Source organism: Vidua macroura, chromosome 18, assembly GCF_024509145.1.
Source record: "Vidua macroura isolate BioBank_ID:100142 chromosome 18, ASM2450914v1, whole genome shotgun sequence".
Classification (NCBI taxonomy): domain Eukaryota; kingdom Metazoa; phylum Chordata; class Aves; order Passeriformes; family Viduidae; genus Vidua; species Vidua macroura.
The window spans coordinates 3,353,481-3,375,588 of record NC_071588.1 but is presented as its reverse complement, the minus strand read 5'-3'; the positions used below and the strand labels follow the sequence as shown (position 1 = coordinate 3,375,588).

General features: G+C 44.0%; 1 protein-coding gene across 4 annotated transcripts in view; it reads right to left on the bottom strand.

Moving 5' to 3' along the window:
• The window catches only part of MLXIP (MLX interacting protein), a 44,132-nt gene extending 24,238 nt beyond the window's left edge, over positions 1–19,894 (bottom strand). For 3 of the 4 annotated variants that reach the window (XR_008439852.1, XR_008439853.1, XM_053993775.1), the window contains exon 1: positions 19,524–19,894. Coding sequence is in view for 1 of the 4 variants with exons in the window: in XM_053993775.1 (XP_053849750.1) it covers positions 19,524–19,894 (371 nt within the window). In the remaining 3 variants the exon portion in view is untranslated. The remainder of the gene's footprint in view (positions 1–19,523) is intronic. The other variant, XR_008439854.1, reaches the window with a different exon arrangement.
• Between the last annotated feature and the right edge of the window lie 2,214 nt (positions 19,895–22,108).

The following is a 22,108-nucleotide window of genomic DNA, read 5'->3' as shown; positions in this document are numbered from 1 at the left end:
ATTTGCCAAAGCAACAAAACTCTAATAATCTGCACTCAGAATAACAAGAGCAAATGCTTTTCTATAAAAAGACTAAAAGGAACTGCAATCAAGTCTGGTACACTCCTTGCATCTTCAAAGAGCTAATTAAAACTGGAATTAAAACACAAATAGTTTAAAATATTTTCAATTACATTCTTAGAAAATGCTAAACAAGACTAGTACATCAAAAGAAGGAAGTGATTAAGAACCTATTCTTAAAATAATTATTATTTTTAGTTCCCATGGGAGCAAAACACAAGTCCAGCTTGAGGTCATAAGTGAAACGACTTCAGCCTCAGTGGAGAGGAATCAGCATGAAGCTGACAACAATATTTAGACACTGCTCCAAATTCCAAAGTCAATGTAAAGTCAATTACTTTGAACAGCACTGTGACTGAGAGCAGCTGCCTAACTGAAAGCAGTCTTCAGATTTTAAAGCAGCAAAACAACAAGGAAAAAACCCAAACAACTGGAGAGACCATCTGGCTGCGGCTCCTGCCAGTTCTGTAAGATCACACCAACTCCTACAGCAAATGTGGAGCAACCTCCCAACAGGTGGATGCTCACCAGGTACCTGCAGCACAACCCAAGAGCACCCCCATGGTCCTGGCCCCCTCTCCAACAGCTGCTGCAGCTCTGCAGGGATGCTGCTCCCAACAAGGGGAGCAGGAGAACATCCCAAGGGAGAACTGGACCCAACAGTGCACGGTACCAGCCAGGACAGCTGCCCCCACAGCTTGTGGGAATGCTTGTGCTGCACAGAGGGTGCCCAAGCTGAGCAGCACAGGGAGCCAGGCTCCTGGGTGATTCCTGCAGGGGATGCTGCTGCCAGCAGCCCAGCTTATGTAAGCAATGCTGGAAGAATAGGTGACTTTCATATTCTCCTCACTATCACACACAGATCAAATCAAAGCAGCTGAAAACCATCTGATGGGTGACTTGCAATGCATTCCAGCAGCTCAGCTCAGTCTCCCATGTAGAAATCTCCACCTCCAGAGTCCAAATGTCCTCATCAAGTGATTTGATCACAGCAAACCAGCCAAAAGAGCTTCAGCTCAACAGCCAACAGAGCTGGAAATCCCCTTGGACCGGCCCCAACAGACTCTGGAGGAGTTGTGGGGCTGTCACAGGAGAGGCTGCAGGCACCCGAGGCTGCCACTTCCACCAATGAGTCCTGGATACACCAAGAGAGGCTGCAGTCCATTCAGGTTTTCTACATGCATTTTCCCAGCTCAGGAACTAACCTCAGGCAACTGAGATCCAAGCAGGCAGACAGATAACAGGGCACTGATCTCTCACAACTCTCCATTTCTAAAACTCCAGTGAAAGCAGCTGTGTTTTAAAACAATTACAAACCTTCAAACATCACAAAATTTGCAGCAAAGTGCAAGAAACAGACATCCACTGTCAGAGTGTGACCTGATTCCCTTCAACACCTTTCATTTCTAAATTTTTCTTCAATCAACTGAAATGTGATTAGGGAGCAGGTTTGTATTCTAACAGTACCCTGACAGTATCCATTTACAAGAACGTTTTGCCTCTGAGAATCTCATTGTTTTGTTCTAGGTTAATAACACTCAGTTAATGATCTCACAGGGTATTTTAGTGATGCTTTGGACTCGGTAGAGACAAGGCAAAGGTGTGACCCTCTTTCTTAACAGATACACGAGATGCCATTCACTTGCTGCCAAATTTAAACCAGTAGCCCTCCCTAGCACTGAAACAACATTCAATTAATAAACTCAGTGCAAAACTCCTTCCAACATCTGTAGAAGCAGGATCAAGCTCTGAGATGAGATGACTCACAACAGAAGAATCCCCTGTTCTCCTCCCTTAATCAGAGGATTTTAAGCTGAACTTCAGTCAGCATAAAAGTACATGAGACAAGCACCCTCTGGATTTGGGCAGAAAGGGACATTTATCTGCGTGCAAACCCAGAAGAAATTTAGGGGTTTTTCATTACTTATTAGCATTAAGAAACGCCAGCATTTTACAAAACTGGTTTCTACAAAGAGCATTGAAGGGGCAGAGAAGCAGACTTTAAAATATTAACATAAATTTTATATATCCTCCACTTAACAGGTAGTTTGAATACATGTCAATTAAATGGAAACTATATGGTATAACATGGTAGAGCTTATGGGTTTTACACAGCTCAAATGCTTTATTCAGCTGTTTCTGATTCAACTTGCAGTTCCCAATTTTTTATCTCCCTCAGAAATGCTCACAACAGTACCACAGCCTTATGTTTAAATCTTTTTCTAACAGAAGGCAATAGGGAAGACTTTGCTGTAAACATCAGCCTGAAAAATCCCCTTTTCCTGTTCAGAAAAATTTAAGTTCATTCTCCACACCATGACGTGTAAAAGTCGCTGAGCAGGAATTGCAGCTGGGAAGAAATCTTGGGACTGTAGTGAACTAAATGCTGCATCAAGTAAGAAGTTTTTAAAATACCCTCTGAGGATGGAATGCAGGTTCTCCTGCTTAAAATAAGGAAAGAGTGAATTACATGCCCGTGGCTACAAAATTGTGTGAGTGACACAGTAGAAGTAGGACATAGATTTTTTTTTTTTTTTTATGTGCTACTGTGCTTTGCACATAAACTCATTTTCACCCTTTTATCCTTCCCTTTTTCGATACACAGGGACAAGGAAAATTTCTGGCTACACTTGGCTCCCTAGCTCAGAAGGTGTTATTTTTTTCTCTTCTCCTCAGAGAGCACCCGGCCAAGATCTATGGTACATGGAATTTAAACAGAAACCTCCAAGCACTGTGGTTTAGATTCCACAGGTCTGCCCTGCTGCCCAAATATGTATTCCCAGCAAGCCCAGCAGATAGGCTGGAAAGCAGCTACTGCATGTCTGCAGAAATCACTTCTACAGATCACTGGAGTCTAATGTGCTATGGTTGTAAACAAATTATTTTGTTTTCAAATCTGATTTTTGTCAACTCAGTTTATGGGGACAAGCTACAGAAATGTCCTGTCTTTTCCTGTTTAGGTAATGGATTCCCCCTGCCCTTGTGCTAAAACAACTCTTTTTTGCCTTATTAGCTCCAGCCTCAAAACCCACTTCCTCTGTGCCTCCCCTCAGTTCCTTCCTGTACACGATCATGCAATTTTTTGAGGTAGGTAAGAATTTTATTTTATTACAGGTAATGAATGGCAATGAGGCTCTTCATTTAAGTAGAGGACAACATTCAGACTTGATACTACAGTAGCTAAATAGATTAGCTTTTTCAGCAACACAGAAAAGGAACTTTCTGGCTTCTCCCCAGCATTTTTTTTTCAAAGGCGTGGTTTTCATTTGTTTTGTCATCTCCAATCTGTTTTGCTGGGGAGTTGGGCCTGTCAGCTCAGCTCTCCAAGAGCCAAAACTAACAGTATTTCCCAAAACAAAGGTTCATTCAGAGAATCAGATTATAAGCATTGTGTGTTGGAGCAAAGGGGCAGGCAAAAGAAACCAAAACATTTCTACATGGCGTGAACGTGTGTAGGACTGGCGAGGACACCACATTTTAGTATCTCACAATTCCTACCTACAAAGTTAATCCCAGCAGCAGCCTGAGGATACTAAACCCTGACAGAGCTCATTTTAAAAGCCAGATTTGGGGCAGGTCATTTTCTTTGTTACCGGGTTCATCTTCCTTCCCTGAAATCCTCCTGCAGCAGCAGGCTCAGGGTTGTGGAGGGATGTTCTATTGCCCACAGACCACAAAGAACAGCAGGGAGCTTCGTGCTGAAGTTAAATCAAACACTTTACAACAACATAAATGTCCCCTCACTGTTTGATTCAACACCTTTTAAAAATAATACTTCCATCCTGAAGACAGAGATACTGGACCGGACAAATATTTTTCTTCTGTCATGAGCATTATCTATTAAGAACTGTTAGAAAAATAAAAATTTAGCCACTGACAAACTGGAATTGCAACACCAGCCAAGAAACATGTTATCTCGACTGGTTTCACGCAGGCAGGCTCAGGTATGCACCTCCTGAAATGGAACAGGAAAGTGAAAGGTCAGCTGTATGCCTGAAGCAAATACTCCTGCCCCAACAAATCCACAAGAAACGTTGATTTATTTATATTATAAATTCAATGCTATTTTAAGCTTGGAAGTTTAATGTAATTTGCATAAATGAAAGTTTGCAGTGCCTGGGCTCTTGCTCTGACAACCTGATCTAAGCAGGACTCAGGAATGACCAGGTAGGTGTTGTGTCAAGGCAGCCTCCTCAGGGACAGATGAAAAATTCACATTTTGGGAGCATTATCACACCTACCCTGACAGTTTTTCATACCACCACCACTGTGTAAATAGGGGAAGGAGTCACTTGCTGCAGTTTGGCCAATGTGCAGGGAAGGCTGCAGGCAGCTGGGAAGGACCACTGAGAAATGCCTTCACCAGATGCAGGTTTCATGCAGGTTATGAAAGGGTGAAAAGAGCACTGGGCAAATATAAAAAACAGTACAAATATCAAGGAGACTTGAAGGCTATGGTGCCCTTCAGACAGTGGCTATTTAAAGACTCAGAATATTTAGACAGTTTCTCATTTCTAGTCAGAAATCAAAGGATATTTCTAGAAATGTTCCCACTTTTCAGACAGTTGTCCAACAGTGGTTCACTTTTATACAGAACTGGAATAGCAAGAAAAGCAAAACAGTTCTTAAGTACTGTCAGTAATAAGTCAGCCAAAAGGCTGAGAAAATGGGCCTTACCATCACATCTCTCACTGCTGACCCTCCCCAAACCTCTCCCTGATCCTTGCTGTCTTTTAACTTTGTAACTTTATAAATATTAACACTTTATAAAAGGCCACCCACTTCCACTGTCAAAAATCAGGACCTTCTTAAAGAACTACCAGAAACCCCATCATGGAAAAAGAAGCTGACACAGTGTTCTGGGATCCAGGCTCAGAGGCAAATCCCACCCCTTTCACTGCCCAACTCTGAAATGCCAGGATGGAGAGCAGCTGCCCATGGGCACAAAGTGTGTCAGTGGCAAAGCAAGGACAGAACACCAGCCAAGCATATCCCAGCCACACACCCCACACTAGAAATGCTACGAGCAAGGGTAAGCTTTAGCAAGGATTAGATTTACATTTTTCACATCAGATCAGTATATTTCGTTTTCTTTTCTTTTTTTTTTTAATACATTTTATTTTCCTTCTTTTTGAAGTGTTTCCTATGCTGTCATGCATGGTGGAAATAAGTGTAATTTTTCAGAGCTGCTTCAGTACAAAGGGAAGTGATCCTACTTACTTCAGCGTCTTGAAATTTTCACTTCTTCCTAAGACTTGATTTCTGCCACTGGCTTTTCACCAACCCTCTCAAAATCACAATATTCACTACAAAGAGCTGTTTCCCAATACAGATGACCAGGAACTGATAGAGTTTTGCAGTACACCTCAATTTTTCATTTAAAAGTATAGTTGTTGGTGAGGGACCCTCTTGTATGGAGAGCTATAAATGTGTCAGAATCTTTTTGAACATTAAGGTCCCAGCCTAGATTAATGAACTGATCAAGATGTGATAAGCTGGGACTTAAAAGATTTTTCACACATGGAGCTTCTGAAAAACCCAAACAAACCCTATCAGCATAGCAGATCAGCCCAGCTCTCTGAGCAGCACACATACCCCTGGAGCCCAGAGCTGTTTACCAGGCTCAAGAAACCCGAAACCAGCACTTCTGCTGCAGAGGATACTGTAACATTCTCTGAACAACATTACATCCTATAAATATACTGCAAGACTTCAGGGATCTTATTCTGAAAGAGCCTTACAGGTTTCCAGAAGCAGAGATGCTCTCCCAGCTCTCCCCTAGTGACACAAAGCTTTCATCTCAGCTGTCTGCAGCCAGCTCCCTGCAGCTTGAAAAACACCAGGCTGATTCCCAAATTCAGTTATTACAGACTCAAGACTGCAACAGCACACACAGCTTATTCAAAGTTTACATAAAAGCTGAACCAGAAACTACACAAGAGACAGAAGCAGGGTAAAGGCACCATTGTGTTACTACTGAAACTACTCAAGGATCAATCAAAATCCCATAGAAAGATGATGAAGGGAGGAAACTCCTTCCAGAACTCACACAGAACAGCCTGGAATGTGGGAAAAAAAAGTCTCTCAAAGGTCAGGCACAACTCACAGGAAAAGTCTCCACTTGGACCTTTCTTGGATCTGTGTGCAAACAAGTGCTCTGGCAATGCTTCACCAGAAGCAGCTCTTCAATTCATGGTGAACACCTGATTGCCCTGTGCATGGTCGTGCCATGGGGGCAGCCACATCCCAAACACCACAGCAAAACTCCCCAGCATCCACCCACCCAAGACCACAGTCCCAGGAAGGTTGAATGTTTAGAGAACACAGAGGGAAAACAAACTTCCACCTGTAGGTCACGAGTCAAACTGGAGCTGTGAAGATCTGTCTGCTGCAATGCAGGGAAGGCTGTGAATTAATTCCTTAATTAATTGGGACACGGGGCCTCAGCACACTTTTGCCAGATGGCTCCCATTGCCTGTCTAGGATTGGACAGGACAAGGGCAATGCCAGGTTCAGACACACAGAAGGAGAGATCAACCCTGTCCTTGGTGGCTCCAAGCCTGCTGAATTGTTGGATCTGTTACTTTATAATGATGGTGGTTATGGTAACTATGCACAGCACGGGGCACTGATCAATGTTTCATAGCAGTTAACCTCAAAAAGCAATATTTAACCTCACTATATGCAGTGAGTTCAGAGGAAGACTTTGTTTTATTGCCTGATACCCTTATAAAGTCATTCCTTTGCTCCCAGTTACCACCATGATTAAATATCAAGCAGCAACATGGTTCAGAAATTCTCATGCCATTCACCTGTGCACCAGTTAAAAGACATGTCTGGACTGACTTTCAAATGGACTGAGATGGTTTATGTCCCAAAGCAAGTGGTGACTTGACCAGTAAAACATGTGACAGCATCAGCACTTTCACAAATCTTACTGCAAGCAAAACAACAACCAAGTCACTAAATGACCCTCACTCAAGTCTTCTTTGAACCATGTTTTTCCTACGTGCCAAAAATCACAAAAAAAAAAAAGTAGTCCCAACCTTCATTCTGTAGAGTCCTGTCCTGGGGACAGGACAGTCCCTTGGGAAAGCTCATGTGAAAGATAAATAACACTTTTCATGTGTTTATTGCTATGGAGAGAAGCAATCTCTCAAAATTTCCTAGGATCTGTCTCCCTATTTCCAAAAGCCTGCTACATGCACCCAGCCTATAATCACCACATGCCAAGCTTAGACACCAAGCCTACTAATGTGCTAATAAAAACTGTTAATAAAAGTTTTAGTCTCCTTAAGCTCTGCTAAGATTTTTACTGGAGATTTGAGGGTTCTACTTGTATAACTGGATACTAAAAACAGATGGGATCCACGCTGAGTTCCTAAACAACAGCTTTCACAGACCAAAATTTTATTAGAAACAGTAATGAATTAGCTTTTATTGAAGAATTCTATGCATCTAAGAGCAGAGCTAAGCTCTGCTCTTTGGTAACATTTGCTGATTTGATAAATTAAGTGCAATCTTATCCCATGGCTTCCATTAAGGGTTAACAATTTCACACAGCAGGATAGATAGACCAGGATTTAGGAATGCCTCTGGGTCCCAAGCAGTCTGGCTGCAGATTACCCTTCCTCACAGAAGAATGACTCAGATCACAGTGTCGTTCCAGTCACAAGCATACTGGCTCTGTGCTTTCACAAGATCATGGAATCCCCAGCACCTCCAGGCAGCAGCACAGAACGGGGCTGAGGCCACAGAGAGCAGCCACAGCCACACACTCTGGCCTTATCTGCAGCTTCCAGAGACCAAATGCTGCCCGGAATTTTTTCCCAGCTGATACTAAAATACTGTGTAGCTCACTCCAGCACTTGGCACCTGCTTTGGCAAGGGCTGTAAGAACACCCACCCGGGGTGCCACAGGTCCAGCCTTCCCCACGCTCAGTCCCAGCAGTGGGTGAGCAGGTGCTTGGGGAAGGGTCACAACAGGATGAGCTTGTCCCTCTGGTGTTCCTGCCAGCTCCAACAACCAGCCCCTCCCAGATCTAAAGGAAAATGATATTAGCAAGTATATTAACTCAATCCCTCAAAGTGAACTGAAGAACTACACTTTTTGCTGTTTATAGACACTTTCCCCCCCCTAGCTGAGTATGTATATTGATTTGGCAAGGACTCTGCTCTGAAAAGGGAGGGATAATGACAGTTTTAGTAGAGAACACCCACTATGGTGACTACTCAACAGCTTGGATGCCCCAGGTTTTGGACAGATTGTTTTTGTTTCCCAAAGCAATTATTTCACAATCTCTGTTTTAGGTGTCAAACATGGTTGCTTTATAATTACCTGAAGTGAGTGCAGTTTCCTCCTTGAGGATATTTGTATTCCTGATAAGTCGGTTCTCTCATCCCAACACTAGGTTCCTTTGAAATAAGCTGACAAAATTCAAAGAGCTCTTCTGGCTCTGTAATAGATCTAAATATTTCACAACCATATCCAAATCCCTTGACTTAGTCCATCCTTTCTAAAAGTTTTATATCCTCTAATTCAGAAAAGTAATTTTTCTATGTTTCCAGGTGGCAAACCTCCTCTACAGCCCCTGCACTCGATTTTCTTTCTCAAAAGCTGTGTTTTAAAGAGCAAAAGCAAGCAGTTCATTCCCTTTCACTGCTTCATGCTTTCCCACATCTGGCACACCACCAGCACATTTTCTAGCCAAGTTCCCTCAGCCTCCATCCTCTCAGGGACAGATGTTTACCAAGCAAACAGAAATTTGGACTAAGCTGTGCAGATAGTAATATGCAGGAGCTTATACAGGGAAACAGTGATACGTTCTTTGGACACTGTACAGGACGAGCTAACACGAGAAGCACGGTATGCAACATCCAGACCTTTGTGTGCTGCTAACAGGAGAGCACATTTCAGAGCCATTCCTGAATCCACTACACAGCTTAGCAGGACCAGGACTCCGCTGTGTTGCCTCTCACTCAAATACTGGGAGTTCTCCTGATGCAGTTGTCACTGTAAATATTTTTAACAGAGCTTGACTAGCCATGGCTAAGCTTACTCAGACTACAGCTTCTATGTAAACATACAGAAATTCATCAGGATGAGCAGAGTGACCATCCAAGAACAAAACAAATAATAGCATTCTTTGCTCTGGGAAACGTGGCAGCAGATAATACCCATATCCAATGACTGGCATATCAGAAACGCAACAAGATCTTCCACTGCCCTCTTCCAGTTTGGTACTAACACGTCTTCTCTAACAGCTGCCAGACCCACAAGCTCAAGTATTTCCTTTTTTTTTAAGTTTTCCTTTTTATGTGCATGCTTTTCCTTTTTTACCTTGATCACTTCTGCCTCCAAAGTAAGGGCTTTTAACAACTAACACAGGTTAAATCAAGTGTCATACCATAACACCAAAAGCAAAAGTCTGCATGACAAAAAGATAATCAAGAGCAGTCATGGACTCCAAAGAAGAATTACAAAGACATGAGAAGCTCTTCTGCAATTCTTGCTCCATTTGGTCTCTGTCTCTTTGTGAGTGGTGTGGACAGTGAGAACAAACTAGATTTAAAAGCAGCCTAAAATCTGGATGTATGTAGAATTGAGCAGTATGAAGAATTGAGCAGAAGAGCCTGTGATGGCTCACATTCACATCAACATACAGTAATTAAATGCTGTGGGCCCGAGTTATTTTTAGGTCTATTGTGAAACCCCACATTCCAGCTGCTCCAAAGATACAGCAGCACTACCACAGAGGCCTGGGCTCTGTATCATCACCCTGGCAGGCTGGAGTGAGTCTAACCCTTGCCCTACATTAGATTTTTGGTGCCAAGGCAACCAAGTCCCTGGCACAGATGGGGCAATGTGGACAAGAAGTGTTTTGGACACCAAGCTCACATGGGCTGGGGAAGGGTTTGGCTGTTGGATACAGCAGTCACCGAGTTGCTGCAGCCTGGCCAGAGGTCTCCCAGCCATGTTGGCCAAGGTCACTTCAGCTGTTGTGTCCTTGAACTGCTGCACCCGTTACTATGGGACCTTGAGGGAAGGGAGAGTAAACAAAGCAGCAGAGGGAAAGGAGGCCAGGATTTCGAGTAAAAACACCCCACGCCACAGAATTCTGAAAACAATGAACGTGACAGATTCCAGAAGCAAACCTCTTTTGTGCCTCTGCAATGTTTGCTTGAATCTTGTTATGCAGACATGTCTCATAAAGAACAACCCTGCTGATCTCTGAGGACTAACAGCCTCCAATGGAAGGATCAGGGAAAAGAGAAGGCCCCATCCTGCTTACTTGTGCTTCTGCAGATCTGTTCTAGGCAGCAGCACAAGCTACAACACAAACTCCTCAGAACAAAACACTTGCACACCTTTGTTCCTTCGCTCTCTCCACCTGGCAGGACACAGGACCAAGGTCCTGCACTCACCACAGGGATCCTAATGGCACTGAAGGCTCTGGTGTTCACACAAGCTCTCAGCACAGACACCTCTGAGGACCCACATCTGCAGGACTTGCTCAATACCAGGGCAGATGCAGTGCAGGACAAAGCCAGGAGGAGCAAACACCCCACAAAGAAGGTTCAGGCCAGGTCACACTTGCCAACTGCCCCCTTCCCCCCAGATTTGCAAAACCCAAGTACAAACAATGCAGCTCCCATCTCACTTCCAAAACAAGTACCAGCAATCCCCTTTCTCAAGAAGGGCAAACCTATTACACAAGAGCAAGGTTATCTGGATCTTCTCCTTACCCCCTCAGTCACCCTTAAGGCTCCACTCTTCAATTCCTGTTCTTAATTCACAAGCCAGCCTTAGGACAAGTAAGCCCCACCCAAAACCAGCAAAGCCAAGACCACCCTTGATCTCCTGAGATGGAAGATCTTTCAAGCTCACACAGGAACAAAACTGTAACAAGCATTAGACTCCTTTGCTTGAGTAAGGACAACTTTTCAAAAACTAAGGGTCATCTCTCAACCATTCTTCATTGCTCTTTCAGCTGAAAGCAGCCTCAGCTCTTATTTCTGCTCTGAACCGTCCCCCCAAAATTCTGCTCTTTGTTCCCTGAATCACTGGGAGAATGCATAGGGAAATATTGTTAATCTGCAATGAAACAGAAGCACAAACACTACGTACACACTCTACCCATAAAGATATTCTCTGCTTGCTCTGGTGTGGTATAAATGAGCAATAGATATCCCCAGAAATCCAGAAATCTCCTGCTATATTTAAAAATAAAGCATTTATCTCTGTATGTAGAAAAATACTGTAAGATAAGGCATTAAATACAGCAAAAAGAGTTGTATCCATTGCTTCCTTGCACTACACCGTCAGATAAACCAGAAGAAGAAAGACTAAAAGGTCTCCAATTGTGCCTTACTGTTGTAGATAATGTGCTGCAAACACAAAACCAAGGCTAAAAAGCTCTCTAACAAGTCATTAAAATTTAACAAGTCATTAAAATTTTTCTCTGCTTTTCAGGAAAAATGATCAATTCATTAAGCAGCAACACTTAGCTACTTAAACAGCTGAACCCTTTCCTCACATCATGATACATCACCAACCGTGTCATGGCAAAGGGTTATCTGTAGGTCAGGAGTATTCTGGCCAAAACACACTGACATATCACTAATTGAAGTGAATCAGATTCTTTCACTAATACCCTGCTACAGGATAATCCAAGCAGTGCCCTGCAAGCTCTTTCCATCTGGCATGTCACCTTTTCTCTTACAGTCCCAAAGGTGACAAAGCAGCCCTAAGAACCACTCCTAGCACTGTGGGGGCTTTGTACCTTCATATACCTTGCAAGTGGCCATGGTCTGGATAACCAGCCAAGGGTAGGAATCTTTTCCCTGGGCCTAGATGGCTTCCTATGGTCCTTTCCAATCCCATTTTCTATTATCCACTGATGTCACAGCTGGACAGCCAACTAAAAACACTAATCTTTCACAAAAGTAACTGCTGCTGAGCTTCCTCTTAAGCAGCACTCAAGAGTTTCCATACCTTAAGGCACAAAGTGAAATCTGCTTAACAGAGAGGGAACAGGCAATTCCCCTGCAGCCATTCACACTACACGGAACGGCCAAGGTGTCACCCAGGCTCTCCTCACCACTTGCTCCTCAGAGGCATTAAGCCTGGAGGAGACTGATAAGAGATTGTCACATGCATGGGAATGGCAGGAAGATAAAACACCATTCCCACCGAGTTCAAGCAAACTTCTGCTCAATCCAACAGCAGATTTAACACAGGGAGGCAGAGTCCAGCAACGGCAGTGCATGGAGCCAAGACGGGCAAACAGACAAGGAGCCCCCCATTCCTGCCTGCAGAGTAAAGAGCTCCCAAACAGGCAGGGAGTGGAGTGGCACATTCAGCTCCTGAACAAATCTCTCTTGAGGAAAGGGGTCATGCCTCCAAAGGCTATTAACCATTTACCAGCTCACACAAGCTCACACCATTTAGACTTCCAAGCCCAACAGAACCCTGTCAGCAGCACACTCTGGATTCCTGATAGTAAAGGTTTTTTGGGGACTGCACGATGACAGCAACGATGCCTCTCAGAAGCACGGGCAGGGCAGGGAGCAGGTGCTTCTCAGGCAGTTCAGTGAAGACAATTAGCAGAACACTGCCTTCCAGAAGCATAAGGATTGCCCTTCAAATATCAGCCTGGTTTTATTACCCCAGTTCCTCATCAGTTCAGTAGCTTTTCTAAGACACATGCCAGTAAGCTGCACATCCTCTGCATCATCTCCTCCCAAATCTTTCTTCCATTTGTCCTCTTTCTTTTATTAAGTTTGTAACTGAGGTGTGATCTTGTCAGCTATGGCAGCTCACTTCTAAACTTTATGCCTTTGTTTCCCTCTTTCTAAAAGGCCAGCACACACATCTGGGGCCCTGAAGTGCTGAGACTGTTTTGGTCACTTCAGAATGGAGAAAGGGAAGAAAAAGCAGTAACTGATTTATCTAAGATCAACAGCCAAGAAACCAAGGGTTAGTGAAGAGCTTTGTGCTTGTGTGTCACAAAGTAAATAAGCTGTGGCAAATGCACACTGGAACATTTCCGATGGCAATGGCTGCTTTGCTTACCAAGGGTTGGCAACATTAATTATATCAGGAGCGACACCAAGTCAGCGTGTTTTATGTTCAAAAACAACCAAAAATTACCTTCCAACTCCCATCCAAGCAAACAAACAAATTATTTGAAAAGACCACGTTCAGGATTTTTGTTCTGGTACTAAAACTATTAGAAGCAATTTTTGAATAATCTTGCTTTTCCTAACCCTTTTTTTCAAGCCTTCCTGCTTCAGAAACGGTGACAATAATGTAACTCTAGCTTGCACTAAAAACAATCAGATTCAGCTTTTTCCATCACTGTCTGAAACACAAAGAACCAACTCTATTTTCTTTGGAGGCAACTGAAACAAGTACTTTTCCTAATCATCTTCATAATTGTTTCATGGACATGTTAAAGGTTTCCTTTCCAGAGCGAAAGGAAAATTGTATGAAAGCTGTAAAATATTTCTATAGTCATCAAAGAGTTTACAAAGCTTGTCTTTTTCCTCAGAAGTAGCTTAGAAGTTTTGTCTTTAAAGAACTGTTTGTGCCAATGATATTACGATATCAAAGGACAGATGAAGGAAACTGTAAATGCAATTAATTTCTGCATACAAAGAAAGGAAGTTGCAAGCATATAGCCTGTAGTCTGTAGTTAATTAAAAATAAAATTCCAGATTAAACCCAAACTGGTCCAGGTTTCTCAGCTGATAAGGCTTTTTGTTGTTGTTGTTCTGTTTTAAAAAGAGAACCCTTTCTCTCCAACAGCAAAAGGCAGCAGGGCAGCATGAGAAGACCCAAAGCAGGAATTCCAGAGCTCCTGCCCCACCTCACTGCTCCATTATCCACGACTTCTCTATCTGGGTCCATCCAGCTCATTCTCTCCTTCAGGCACACCTTCATCAAGTGCATCCTATCTAACTCTCCTATCACAGATCATGGGGAATTAACACTGGACTTTTCCAACTCCAGCCACACCTTCCATCATCTGCCCTTACTTTCCATATATTCTCCCCTTTCATTCCTACTTCTCCTGCCCTGAACTGCATTACACCAACAGCCTCCTTTCTCCACAACTCATCGTGCTCATTTACCTCTGTCCTTTTATTCAAATCTCATCTAAGTACAACTCCAACCTCTTTTCTTCCCCACAGTCCCCACCACGATTAGAGACTTCCCTTTCCTTGCTGCCATTCCATCCACCCCTGCTGCTGGGTGTTTCCTCACTCACACGGGTTCAGTGAGTTTGTAACCCGGGCTCAAACCCACCCAGTCAGCTGAGGCATCCTTTGTATGACTTGAACTTTGCAGTATCTCATTTTTTCTTTCCTGTTTCCATCCCTGTGGCCTCTGAAAACACCACCCAGCTCTTTGTGTGGCTTTATCTTGTCCTTTCTAATTCACTCGATGCATTCCTCAAAGATCCTCTTAATTTCACTCACATCTCAGTGAGTTTCCAGCCTCATTCCTTGCCCTTTCATCTCTTCCTGCTTTACAGCAGATTTCTGAGTGCCGTTATTAGGGGAAAAATTCCTCCCACACATTACAACTTAAAGAGTTCACTCTCTCCTTCAAGCCTGTCAAAATGCCTCTGACATCCCAGAAATGCCCAGCCTGCAGCTCAAAATGGCTACAAAGCTCCCTTTATTCCTCCCCACCCCTTCCCAGCTTGCAGCATCACTAGATACCCTTTTGTTTGATTAAGACTAATCATAGCTTAAGGACACACAGTCAGATAAGCAGCTGCTCAAGTGACTGAATATCAACTCCGCTTTCCAAAAGAATGGAAATTTTTTTTCCCCCACATGGGAAAGTAACAAACAAGAATGGTTCAGTGACCCGCTAAAGGGGTGTGTGGAAAAACATGAGTAAAGCCAAGACCTGAATTTGGGTCTCTTGGCTTTAATTCCTCTTGCCACTCAGCAGAAATAAATAAAAATGGGTAAGGGGGGGGAGAACTGGAAATCAACATATTAATTTCTGTTGCCATTCAAAGCACACCATAATCATGCAGCATAAAATCTTCACTAAAAATAATGCCAAATCTCAAAGTTCAACCAATTTTTTTTTCAGATCATGCAAAAGTTCTTGAGAACTGGCAATCTGAGGACAAACTAGCTCCTTCTTCCCTATTTCAGCAATCCATCAAAAATGATGATTACAAAATCCATGTTGTATTTAAGCCAGAAAAGAACATCTGTTTACTGAGTAAAAACACAAGATGACAACAACAACAAAACACGTAGATTAAATGGTAGATCAAAAGATGATAACAATGTGCTTTTTAATGAAAAAGGTGACTACTGTGCCCCACACCTCTATAGTAATATCCTGCCCAACCAAATCCATAAAAATAGTCTGCAGAGACACCAAAATAACCAGAAGCAAAACAAACAAAATTGTCCCTGTATCTAAACCTCTGCCCACAGAATTTGTCTGTTCTTCCTGCAGTCATTTGTAGCCCTGAAGACACCAAAACTTTAATCTGAATCAAGGCCTTCTCACACTACCACTACTAAATGTTTACTTTGGCAAAGAAATGCGCCTCTGAGACAAGAACAGCTCAGCAATCTTTCTGCAAACCCTCCTGAGGTTCAAGGTTGTCAAGGTGGAATTTCAAAGTGCATCTTACACAGAGCTTAAAAGCTTGTGACTATATCAAGCATTTGACATAAGCAGGGTAAGAGGCTCAGTACCGATGTCCTGATTCATACTGCACCCTGAGCACAGCATCCTTGCTTTGAAGGGACCTTTACTATGGTTTAAAAAATACCTGTAACAGCAACTTCTGCTCAAGTTTGGCTAAATTCAGAGGTGAATAGAGGTGTTTTTATCAGAGTAGCTTCTACAAGCAGCATGTGAAATACGTAAGTGAATTCTGGAGGTTTTTAATCTCCAAGTGCTATCAGCAGCGCTGAGAACTTCCCCAAACACTGCACTAACAAAGAATGTGTGGCAAAGGTGCTCTGGAAACAAGCTGACCCCTAACGTCAGTCCACTGGGAAAGGGAATATTTTTGGCTTCCATCTACATGAAGTGAAGGAGTCATATTGCTAAAGAGGAGAGATGAAATCTAGAAATGACCTGGCAAGCTGTTCACAAGGCAGCTTTTGTCCCAGTTCCCAGACCCCACTCTCCTGCTCTGTGCAGCTTTAGCAAGCAGGATCCAGAGGGCTTTGGACAAGGATCTCATGCCAAGGTTAACACTCTTACCTCAAGTACAACACCTGGCATGCTCCTTAAGCTCTTAATAAGAGGTGAGAGAACTCTGAGGCTACTTAAGAATAAATGAGCCCACAAAGTCATCTTCATCTACCCTACCATGGCCTATCCTAAGATAAGCAATGACTGACATAAAAATATGTAATAGTTTAAAAAGAACACCACCCAGTGTGAATATTATCATTAATCCTAACAAAGAGAAAAAAATCCTTCTGTCCCAATCTCAGGGAAAAAAGCCTTCATGATAGGCTGTTGTTGAAACATTTCTGAATACAGTTCAGCTTTGGGAAGTTATTTCTGGGCAATGTAATTATTTGGATAATGGTAAAGTTATTAGAGGGCTTTACTAAATTAAATATCAAGATGACATAACATTTTACTTAATTCTGTGTATTGTAGGTCATGTACCCAGGAGCACAGTTTCTCATTAGAATGAGCAGTGTCAAAGGTCTTTCTCATTTTGAGAAGAACATTTTTTAAGATCTTTTTGCCTGCCTGCAACAAGTCAATTCTAGCTACCTACACATCGAGGTCTGCAAGGTCACATTGGTTTAAAGAGCTGAGATGAAGGGGCTAAAAGGGGAAAACCAGTGTTCTTTTACTTTTGTCAGTGTGGTACAGTTCCCATAATCAATCTCATCAGAAAAACAGGTTACATTTAGATAAAGTACAGCCCGCGTGACACCTGTTGTAAACCCCAGTGTTTATAAGTTACTTATTAATTTAATAAAATTAAATTAATCTGCTCACTGTACAGGGGAGTATGCTATAGGCATATTTTCCCCTGTGGAATGGCTTATCTGAAATGAGACTTCTCAAGCTGTGCAACTGGATATGTGACTGAAACAGCTGTGATGAAAATAAGAATCACGTTGGTTTGTACTGCTCAAAGCCATGAGGGAATTGCTTCCCTGGTGTTCAGAAATAACTTTTTTTTTATCATAGAAAGTTTGACCATTAACAGCACAAAACCAAACTCAAAAAAATTTACAGCACAACTAAAAGAGCCCAGGTTACACCACAAATCCGTGATCCAGAATAAATTTGGTCGCTTCCAAACAAACCACCCGAGGTAATGACCCAGGTAATGACTGAGGTAATCTAGAAAAGCTTTGCTTTCTAGTCCATCCACAAAGCTAATGGGTACCACACGTTTTACTGCTTCTCTTTAAAACTTTAAACACTGAAATACCAGCAATGAGTGTCATGTGTAAATAAATATTACACAGAGAGCTCAGTTACAGCAGCTTCCTTGGGTTTGTGCTTAACAAGGCTGCATCCCCCAGCTCTGCAGGCAGCAAAATCCACACATCTTCACCTTTCTGTGTTACAGCTTTTGCTGTGGGTTTCCACACCTCCAGTTCTTTTCTAGAGTGAATTTCTAGCCAGCAAAGGCAGCACGGAAAACATTAACATGGAATCTGTGTGTTCTGTCAGTGCTGGATCTGACAGGCAATAATGAGAAAGGTACAGCTGAGGCAACAGCCACAAAAACATCCCCATAAACCAACCAAGATCAAATCCAACCTGAGGACAGAGAGAACTACAACGTACAAGATCAACAAGCTCAATCATTTGTTAAAAAGACATTTTCCCATTTCACAGCCACGTTCAACACCTCAAATCAGATTCTCCAGAATTACTTCAATCCTTTTTTAGACTCAAGTTTACAATTGGTTTGTTTGGCAGATTTAAAAATGGTATCCCAAAGCTGCTGAGTAAGCAGGCTGGATCTGGGCAGAATGCTTCAGGGCTGCAACTCAGCAAACCCTAAGGTACCCAAGGACAGAAGCATTAAGAATGTGCTTTTCTTTGGCAGCCTCTAAGAAGATATTTTCTGCACCTTGCCTCATGCTACCACCAGCAGGCAGGATAAAATTATTTCTTCTGAAATAAATTTGGTGCTCAATTTATTCACCTACCTCAGAGCCCGGTACTGTCAGTCAGTGTAACAGAATTATTCCTTTGCACCAGATGTGAGCCTCAGTTTCAAAATCCCAATGACATACTAACGGAAGCACAAAATAAAACAAAGGTGATAGAGGCCGAGGAGCAGATGCACATGAGCAGCCCAGTTCTGTCCTTCACAATCCCTGCGGTTCCTTTGCAAGTTCCTCCCAGCTTGTACAATAAAAGGCTTACTTTTTTTTTTTTTGTTTTTGTAAGTGCAAAGTACTTAGGTCTGCTGTTGCACACATCTTATCTGGGGTTCATTCTCTTGCCAATAACTAATAACGTTCTTGGCCAATGTTATCAAAATTTTAATATTACTTACATTACATCTTCTAGCTACTGTACAGAACAGATAGTTCTGTTGTTTCCTCGTCATTGAGTAATACTTAAATAGATTAATTTGGGGTGAGAAATGTTAATTTTCTTTTAGCAAGCTAACATGGTTCCTATAGATGAAAATAAATATTTCCGTTGATATGCCAAGAGGCATTTTCCATCAACCCTTTTAATCAACTTCCAAAATACGCTCAGCAGAGAACATCACATTGGATCCGGTTTCTGCTATATCACACGGAACAAAAGACTGGGCAGACACACATCTTTCCAAAACACTTCTACTCCACAGCTCTGCCTCCATTTTGGATGACAGACAAAGGGGATAAATGGGAATATAACGCCTTATTGAAGAAATGAAAAGCACAACTGAAGTCAGAGCAAAAGGTGCAGAAAAACCCAGGAAGTGCTGCTGCCAGCTGCAGCCACCACAGGAACAAAGGAAACAGCGACAGAGCCCGCTTGCTTGACTTTGTTATAAAAATAAAATTTGGGGAGGGGAAAAAGGAAAACTGGCCGGGTTTCACATCGAGCGGGGCACTTTGCCCTTTAAGCGTTTCTGTTTAGCACTAGAGGCTTCCACTCGCTCCCAGCCTGGCCGCGGGGATGCTGAGGGCTTCCAGCGGCACCAGCAGCCAGCGGGGCGAGCGGGACCCCAGCCCTCAGCCCTCACGGCGGGGAGCAGCGACACCCCCCGCTCGCCCCCAACCACGGGCCCCGGGCCTGCGGGGAAGGGCCGGCCGGGAGCCCCAAGTTCGCTGGAAACAAAAGCAGCGCCGAAACCCCGCGTGTGGGCCGGGGGGTCCCCGCTCGGCTGCGACCCCACCCCTCACACGGTCCCGGTCCCCGGCGCGGTCCCCCCGCCCAGCCCGGCCGGGACTCGCTCCCGGGGCCGCTCGGCGCCCGGCGGTACCTGTAGGCCAGGGACATGCACTCGAACAGCTTCGTGAGGGACGCGTCGATGCTGAGGCGGCCGCCGGCGCCGCCGCCGCCGCGGGCCGCCCCGAACTGGTAGGTCTGGCAGGTCTGCTCGTTGACCGTGTCGAAGTCGTAGCCCTTCTTGGGCGGGTGCTCGCTGTGCGGCGACGAGACCATGAAGTGCCCCGAGTGGATGATCTGCGGGCCCGGGGGCTGCCCCCGCCGCGGCCCGCACCGCCGCCCCCCGCCCGGCGACGTTCCGCCATCGTCCGTGTCCGACGAGTCCTCGTCGGGCTCCGTGCGGGGGGACAGCGGCCCCGCCGCCCCGAGCAGCCGCGCCGGCCGCATGAACACGTCGGCGGCCATGGCCCCGCTGCCGCCGCGGCCGAGCCCGCGCCCGCTCTGCGCCGCCACCGCCCCGCTCCGCCCCGCGCCGGCCCCCGCCGCGCTTAAAGGCGAAGGAGCGGCCCCGCCGCCGCCCTGCCCCCGCCGGGAAACGGGGGAACGGGGACACCCCGAGGCTCCGCCAGCATCACTATTTAAAAAAAAAAAAAAAAAAAAAAAAAAAGAAGGCGGTGCTGCTGCCCTGTGCCAGGAATGGGAATGTCCCTCATCCTTCTGAGGATGGCTGGTTTAAGTGATCCAGCGGGGACTTCCATCCAGCAGAATAATTTTTTTTTTTTTTTTAACCAAACTAAACCACGAAATGTTCCACCTCAACACGAAGAACAGCTGCTTCACGTTGAAGGTGGCAGAGCACTGGAACTGCCCAGAGAGGCCGTGGATTCTCCCTCTCTAGAGACGTTCCAAACACACCTGGATGCGCTCCTGTGTCACCGGCTCCAGGTAACCCTGCCTGGGCACTGAGTGATCTCCAGAGGCCCCTTCCAGCTCTAATGATTATGGAAAACATTCCCAAACTTAAGGGACTGCGAGGAACACGAGATGTAGAGGACAGCCCAGAAATGGCTGAAGAATGTTGAAAGAGCAATTGTGCTAGAAATACTTAAATTATCATTAATACACTAAACTGCTTATTATTTTCCAGAAGCAGTCTGCAAAAAGCCTGCAGAGTCACAGAGAGGTCAGGACATGGAGCTTCTGCTGCCAGGCTGGTGGCTCACAGCTCACTCACTACCTGCTCAGTGGCACATAAAAAGGAACCACAGTTGTTCCAGTGGAAGTAAAGGTCAGATTTCATCCTTCTCAAAAGCATAAAGGAAGCAAGGGATCCTGTAGGTTAACATAAAAACATAGCAACAGGGCCAGTATGGGGAGAGAGCATCATCCTACAGCACAAAACCCCATACACATATGTATGTGTACACAAAGTCAAGAGAAAAGATCTCAAACTTGCCCTGCAGTGCAAACCTCCATGACCAGGGGAGCAGTCAGATCCTTGGATACACATTCCAAAGCATTTATACTAAATTGCATATATTATTTCAGTTTTAGGGCCTCACACTTAAAATGAAAAAAACAGGCTCTTCTACATAGCCACCCTCAGGAGGGAAAAAGCTTCCAAACATTAAATAGCCACATGCTACTTTTTTCTGGTGTGTTAAACCAGAAATAAGATCAAGGGAGACTTAAGAGACTGAGAGCACGTCTTGGGCAAGGAGAGAAGAGGCATCCCTGCAATATCACAATTACGCCCATGCAATGATCTGACATTCCCCATTAGCATGGAATCAAGGCTGATCCCTGTGTTTAGGGAAGGAGTGGTAGGTCAAACACTTCCCCACACATGAAAGCAACAGTAAGGAATGACTACATCATGTGAGAGCTGTCTCAGATCTTTAAAAACCAAAACTAGCATTCAGCTCTTAGTCAGCATCATACATGACACAAATTCTGAAGAAAAAAAAGTGCTGCCTCCCAGCAAGACATTCTGAGAATATTTTAAGTATTAAAAAAACCCTAAAACATTTCAAAACAACATTCACAGTTTAACAATACCTAGTAAAAGTCTTCCATGTAGTTTATTCAGAACTAAACCCGAGCTAAAAAAATCACATCAGTAGCAGCACTGTATAAAGTATTTCCATGGTGACAGTCTGTACACTGACCTCACTAAATTCTAAGCCAGTGTTTCCTCCTGCAGGAAAAGACAGGTAACTTGTTAAGATAAAATCATTAGGTTGCAGTGCAATTTTCTAGGAAGAGTTAGGAGTACACCATCATTTAAAGAAAGGGCAGCAGCTTTAAGCTGCTGGGACACAAGTTCAGGGTTTTCTCCTTGGCCAGATGGAAGGAAAAAGACATTCCTTAAAATAAATCCACTTATTTTAGAGACAGACCTCTTGGTTTGCCCTTTTAAGATGAGCATTTAGGTGATCAGTAACAGTTCAAGACTGCCAGCGATTTCCTGCTCCACAGCAAAGAATTCCAGGAGGCATAGGGAAAGAGAGGCCACAGCATCTTTTGAATATGTATTTTCTTACTGTTTTTCATCATTCCACAGTTCAAGGTGAAACACAGGCCACCTGCTTCTGATGATGTTCCTTCAAGGAACAACATCAATTCCTTTAAATAAGCTTTTAGCACAGGAGGAATTCGACTGTAATACACACTGTGAAT